This window comes from Camelina sativa, chromosome 3 (assembly GCF_000633955.1).
Source record: "Camelina sativa cultivar DH55 chromosome 3, Cs, whole genome shotgun sequence".
Taxonomy (NCBI): domain Eukaryota; kingdom Viridiplantae; phylum Streptophyta; class Magnoliopsida; order Brassicales; family Brassicaceae; genus Camelina; species Camelina sativa.
This window is the reverse complement of record NC_025687.1, coordinates 26,170,406-26,177,276: the sequence shown is the minus strand read 5'-3', so window position 1 is coordinate 26,177,276 and position 6,871 is coordinate 26,170,406. Positions and strand designations below refer to the sequence as shown.

Below are 6,871 nucleotides of genomic sequence, written 5' to 3'. Positions count from 1 at the left end.
GGAGATGAGATTTGGAATCTCAGCATATCTCCTGGAGGACTGAAACTGAAAACGAATAGACTACAGAGAAAGAGAAAGCCATAAAGATGAAAAAACCAAGTCCGAACGACGCCGATCAGGTTTGACGCCGCCGAGGAAGCAAATCTCGATAATTGTGCCAGAGAGAAAAAGGAGGCTAGAGCGAACTATGGTTTTTGGATAAACGAAATTTTAATTACTTTATAATTTCCCTACCTTCAAAACTCTAATACGTGAGATCTAGAAGCTACCTTAAAACCTGACTATCAATTTGGTTGGTTGGGATTCTCTCCCTTTGATATATTTTGGTGATTTCTAATTAATTAATAGAAGCTGAACAAACCCAAGTAACAATATGCAAAAGACTAGAAGGAGAGTAAATCATAATATCAATATTAAGGTCAAGATGTTCGTTGGTCTCATCATCAAATTGGTGTACTAATTAACGTTCCATCTTTAGCTTTCTAAATGACTCTTAATAATGTTTGAAAAAACTAAATACTTTTTTTTTCTTTCTATCTCGAAAAAGAAGTTACCACACACTTCATAACAGAAAAAGTGAAGAACCATCAAGAAGAAAAAAAAAAACAATTGCCAGATAATAGATTAATCTGCAACTAATTCTACCTTTTTTCTTTTGATAATATATCTTTCTGATTCCAATCCAGCTAGTTCCAGTTATATTAATTTACATAATTGGTCATGTTAATTTTAAAATGTGATATTGTTAATATTAGTCATGTACATCTATGAAGAACGTAATATGATTAAATCCTACAATTTACTTCAAACATTGATAGAAATGAGTAATTCAGAATTTCAGATGATTAATCAAGTGCTCAACGAAATTTCAAATTTCCATTATTTTATTCAAAGGAACACGTAAACTTTAATATTTCCATGCATCTTTTTTTTTCCTATATTTTTTTTATAAAGTCACAACTTCTGATTATTTAATAATTGAGTCAGTAATTTTGGTGGGTTCTAAAAATAATTATTAATTTATTATTATCGGTCCCAAAGCTTATTATTGATTCTAATCTCTTTTTGTTTCTGATTATTTCTAAGTCCGATTTTTTTTTTTTTTTTCAGTTTCATCCCCAAGATGAAGACCAGTCTACTATATTCAAGTCTTTTGCGAAATTCGAAGCTTTACAAGAATTCTTTTGTTAATCTGTCCATGGAATTAACTACAAAATCGAAGCAGTCGAGTGTACTACGGACGTTGCACACAAGTTGTTCGACACAATTCCCCAATGTTCAAAACTGGGTCACGTGTCTCTCACGTTATAAAAAGAGCCAGCTTCTTTCGATACAGTTTCTGTTATTTCTGTTGATTTTGTTTTCCCGCGCTTCACAGTTTCTTCTCTCTGAAGCAAGAAACCTAAAAAACCCAAAGAAAGCTTTTGAGAGTCGTGTACTATGGAGTCTTCTTCTTCTTCTTTCACGAAAGGCAAACCCTACCAAGATGCTAAAGATCACATCGCTAACGGAGAATACAACAAGGCCATGGAGATACTTGAAGATTTGGCTCGTGTCCATTGGGAAGATCAAGACGCGTGGCTCCTTCGTCTCAAACAAGGTGAAATATTCTTACGTCTAGCGAAACAAACAGAGGAACCTAATGTGGAATTGACTTACTTTTTGGGAACCCTAGAGTGCTACTCGTTAGATGATAGGCTATTTTCACTCTGTGCAAAATCACTCCACAAGTTGGCCAGGATGCTTGGCTCGGTATCGTATTACAAGAAGTGTTTGAAAAAAGCAAAACTAGCTTTATCTCTTACTCTCCCAGATGACTACGGACTGTTGAGTGTAATCAAAGATGCAGAGTCCAAGATCGCTTCTCCCGAGGCTCTAGTTGGTTCTATTATGGAAACAAAACCTGAACCGAAACTTTTGGAGTCAAAGAAGAGTTCAGCTCCACACCCACGTGAGGATTTGGTTAAACGGTTGAGGACGTTTTGGCTGGGATTGGATGTTAAGGTGAAACGTGACTTTATGAAAGTAAGCATTGGAAAGCTTAAAAGTTTTGTTTTGGGGCAAGTTCTTGTGGAAAGTTCCAGAGAAGGAGGAGTTACTTTGGAGCAAGTTCTTGCTTCTGCAAGGAAGGACATGATATGGACATTCTGGGTGTGTTGTTCGAATCACTTCTCTAGTGCTGAAGATTGTAAGAATCATCTTGAACAAGAACATGCTGCAGATTTTGTGCCAAAGGATAGAGTCCAGAGAATAGGCAAGGACTGGACTCGTAAGATTTCTGTTGGAGGTTGGGAACCAGTGGATGCACTAGCTGCCGTTGAGATGATCAAGAATGAGCTCGCGTATGTGAAATCGTTTGCAGCTAAATGTAAGAATGGATGGTCTGAAGAATGGCCTTTAGCTGAAGATGAAGAGCGTCGTAAGTTACTCAAGGAAATCAAATTGATCCTTGTGTCGCTTTCTGACCGTAAAACATTCTCATGTAGCGTTCGAGACTGGTTGATGCGTTTTCCGGTTAAGCATCTTGAAAATTTTGAAATTTCCAAACAGAGTCTTGTCGATTCTCGCCTACTGGAAACACCTCAGAGTATCTGTTTTCTGGAATGTCATGAACTCAATCATATCCTGGAGTTTCTGAATAACATAAAGCGTGAAAGGGATGATGGTACATATCTGGTTTCCAGAGCTGTAGACAGTGTCTTAGGTCGAACTCGGGTTAAAGAAAAGATCGACTTTGACCCTCAGTTTTCATATCTGCTTCTGGATAGAAGACTGCTAAAAAGCAATAATACTCCGTTAAATGAGGATGCGACAATCAATGTTTTTGATCCCAATGTTCACTACGTCAAGGCACATGTTCAGGGAGATGATATCGTATCTTGGTTAACTGACAACTATTCATTAGATAAGACCTTTTTCAGATCTATCAGGGAAGACACTATTGATATGTGGGTAGCAGTTCTTAGAGCTGTTCAGTTCACATGTCGGAATTTGGGAACCAAATATGCAAAGAAAGCACTGGTCTTTGATTATGAAGCAGCTCTTACTGTGATCCAGAACATATGTATGAGCGAAGATGAACGGAGAAAGAATCTGCAGGAAGATCAGTGGATCAGATATGCATGTCTTCTATGCGACAAGTGTGAAGAAAGAGTCCCTGAAGATTCCCTCACTTCAAAACTATTGTTGTGTGCAGTACGAGATGTTTTGGAAGGAGCATTGCATCCAACATTTGATGCCCCCGATTTAGAAGACTGCTTGAGTCTTATACGTGAGCAGAATATTCTTAGTGACGATAAAGTGTTGAAGTCCATAGGACTTCTGAAATCAATGGTCACCCACAAGGTTCATTCATGACTCTAATATTCTTCATTAACAACAGAATAACATATTCACCCAATCTTAATAAATTATCTACATGATTTTCAGGTTCTTCTAATCGATGCAAAGATTTTGTTGATTGATAATTCAAGGAAAAGTTTGCTAAACAATCTCGTCAGGCTTTGTGTTTATGACAACCGCACCTATATCTTCCAACTGATGAAACCCTTCTTACTGGTTGGTTTTATACAGACAGCTTTCATTTCATGTCTGATTTGGCCTTTATATTGTTTCTTATATGTTTTTATGTCTCTTCTCATCTAGAATGAGATTTTAAATATGGAATTCAAAGCCAAGGCAGATGCAGTAGCAGTAGATCTTTTACTCGAGGAGGAGAAGAAGAAGTCACAGTCAAAAAAAAAGAATGATAAAAAAAACAAGGTCTTTCAATTTCTAAACTATTACTAGCAATCTCGGTTTAAGTTCTCTGAACAGGTCAATAACGGTTTTTATTTTATTGGGGATAGCATATCATCCATTTGGATTTTGTTTCCGTACTTTTAGGCTTCCACTTTTCTGCTTTGTGTATATAATACCTATTCATTATTTCTTCTTAAATTGCTTATAAGAATGAGTGGTGCTCATGGTGTAACAGAGAACTTCAACGAGCAAGCCTTGCACCCATGATAAGACTGTTGAACGGTAAGTACTCTTAGAGTCATTTTTGCATGCTAATAAACTGTTTTCGAGTTTTCTCTGAGTAAAACGAGTTTTACATGTACAGTAAGCCTTCTGTCAACCTTGAACCGGAAAGTACATCTCCATCGGTGGAAGAAGATTCTATGGAACAAGAAGATGCTCTTGCAAGTGAGAGGGGTCGATTGGAAATTTCTTCTAATATTCAAAATCAAGAGGATGCTACTCAAGATGACCCTGGTTGATTAAAAGCTTTCTGAATTGACTAATAACTTGAATCATATTGTTTTCAGATGAATAATTCTTATTCTTTCATTCGCCATTTTCAAGATACAAACATGCTTGGAGAAGATTCGTTTTCGGCACATTCGGGGTCAACACTTGAAGGTTCTGCAGCCATATGCAGTTCAGCTTTTGACATGACGCTGAAGGTAAATTGGTTGCCAAATCAAAATAAGATTTAATACCTAAATTCTCCTCTTCTGATTTAACTCATTCTATATCTCTTCACGTCCTTTTGATAAGTTCACAAAAACATGTGGTATTGCAGGCTCTCTTGAACATTAAGGTTCTCAAAGTAGATTTGATGAACAATATGGAACCATTTCAAGCCCAGTTGGAACCTCAAATTCCTTCTTCACTACAAAATGTATTTACTGCTTTGGTGTCAGAGGAGATAAAAAATGAGGGAGTCTACAGTTGGCTATTGAGCGACTTACTTACTTCTGTAGAAGAAGTTATTTACATGGTTTGTGTGGAGAAGATATGCTTTCGAAGAACTGTATATCAATTTTTTTTTGGTCCATAAGTGAAATTGTTATTCTTAACTTTCCTATGTTTTACTCTTTGCAGTCTAGTGATGCTGCTAAGGTAGTTGTGGCCATCCTTGAGTTTTGGAGTTGCTGGAAAATTCCAGAAAGAGAAAGTATGGTCACTCGCCTTTTCACGTTGGTGGGGAATGAAAGAATGAGTTGTCGAAAATGCAGAAGGATTACAAATTATCCAGAGCAAAGTTCTCCTGTTCTTGTTATGGCTGCAGATTCAATCAGACAACTCAAGGTATGTTTCGTTTATTTCTCTCTTTAGCTTTCCTGCAGAAACTGGTACATCCTCGTATAAAGCTGTTATGTGCTTAAATATATGCAGTGTGCTCTTGAGAGTATAAATTTTGTGGACATACNGTCCATAAGTGAAATTGTTATTCTAAACTTTCCTATGTTTTACTTTTTGCAGTCTAGTGATGCTGCTAAGGTAGTTGTGGCCATCCTTGAGTTTTGGTGTTGCTGGAAAATTCCAGAAAGAGAAAGTATGGTCACTCGCCTTTTCACGTTGGTGGGGAATGAAAGAATGAGTTGTCGAAAATGCAGAAGGATTACAAATTATGCAGAGCAAAGTTCTCCTGTTCTTGTTATGGCTGCAGATTCAATCAGACAACTCAAGGTATGTTTCGTTTATTTCTCTCTTTAGCTTTCCTGCAGAAACTGGTACATCCTCGTATAAAGCTGTTATGTGCTTAAATATATGCAGTGTGCTCTTGAGAGTATAAATTTTGTGGACATACTTAGAGTGATCTGCATGGAATATCAAAAGTCATGTGACATTGAACAAGGAGGTTGTGGAGAGTCAAACTTTGTTCATCACATTATAAGTAGATGCCCACCTATCTTCACAATCGGTAAGTTTTGACAACCATGATTGTGATCTTATGTTTTTATCTCATTTATAATGCTTAGAATAACACTTTGTTGGTGTTTTGTGGATCTACAACATCAGTGTTAGAAAGGAAGAAGAGTGAAACTGAAAAACAAATATCTGAAACAACAAAGGCTTTCGACTGTGAGATGGATATCAGCAGGCTATACGTAGGCTTAGAGCCAAACACTAACTACCGACTTGTATCAATGGTAAAATCTGAAACAGGGTCACAAATGTTTGTCATATTGTTCTTCTGTATCTATCTGTTACAGTCTGAACCTAGGTTATGCAGGTTGGTTGTGGTGAAGATGAAGAACACATTTGTGTAGCTTATGAAAATAACCGGTGGGTCAATCTCAAACGAGAGTCTTTAGCAGGGGAGGTAAGGAAAAACAGTTTCCCTTTGCCTTCCTTGAGTTAAATTGAGAATTTAGATAGGGCAGACATGATTGACGCCGTTATGTGATGCTATAGGATGTTGGTGACTGGAATGATGTGATCAGTTTCTTTGGAGAAAGGAAGGTTCAACCAGAGATTCTGTTTTATGAAGCTGTCCAATCGAAGGCTTAGCAACTGTATCAATATGGAAGAACCTAACATTGATGTTTGTAAATAGATAGAGTCGCCAGAGTTTGTTTTGCCAAGTAAAACTTACTAACGCAGTAGATATGATAACAGTTGAAAATCACTGCGTGTAATAGGAGATATTAATCCAGATTCTACGAAATAAGTTCCCCCAAATCCAATAACTCCAAAAAGAATAAAGCATGAAAAACACTAAAAAGAATTAGTAAGAACTTTTCGTTTTCTTTTACACATTAATTTTGTGATGAATTAAAAGTGTTTTATGGTCTCATGCATTTGACAAGAACATCAACGAATCGCTGGTACATATGTTGCTTCATGTACATTTTCTCAACCTTTTTGCGTCCTTCACTCCCCAATTGTAGCCTTGTGTCTGGATTTCTAAGTAGAAACAAGAGATTATGAGCCAATTCCTTGTTACCTGGTCGTCCCATCGAGTGAAGTAGACCAGTCACGTTGTGTTGCACCATCTCTTTGGTTCCTCCTGCGTCTGTTCCCACCACTGCAAGTCCATAAGCCATTGCTTCGATTGTCACTCTCCCAAATGTTTCACCAACTCCCTGTTAAAGAAACG

At 37.2% G+C, this 6,871-nt stretch overlaps 2 protein-coding genes across 3 annotated transcripts in view; one reads left to right on the top strand and one right to left on the bottom strand.

Moving 5' to 3' along the window:
- On the top strand, nucleotides 1,047-6,325 carry LOC104778166. Its single transcript, XM_010502546.2, has 12 exons — nucleotides 1,047-3,345; nucleotides 3,430-3,558; nucleotides 3,646-3,762; nucleotides 3,977-4,023; nucleotides 4,106-4,257; nucleotides 4,348-4,448; nucleotides 4,568-4,765; nucleotides 4,870-5,076; nucleotides 5,545-5,692; nucleotides 5,791-5,921; nucleotides 6,005-6,094; nucleotides 6,187-6,325. Exons 1-12 carry the CDS (start codon nucleotides 1,441-1,443, stop codon nucleotides 6,280-6,282), a joined length of 3,321 nt encoding a protein of 1,106 aa, XP_010500848.1. The 5' UTR covers nucleotides 1,047-1,440; the 3' UTR covers nucleotides 6,283-6,325.
- LOC104778167 overlaps nucleotides 6,382-6,871 on the bottom strand; it is a 7,955-nt gene continuing 7,465 nt past the window's right edge. For both annotated transcript variants that reach the window (XM_010502547.2, XM_019243953.1), the window contains exon 6: nucleotides 6,382-6,718. In XM_010502547.2, the coding sequence (XP_010500849.1) occupies nucleotides 6,558-6,718 (161 nt within the window). In that variant the 3' untranslated portion in view covers nucleotides 6,382-6,557. The remainder of the gene's footprint in view (nucleotides 6,719-6,871) is intronic.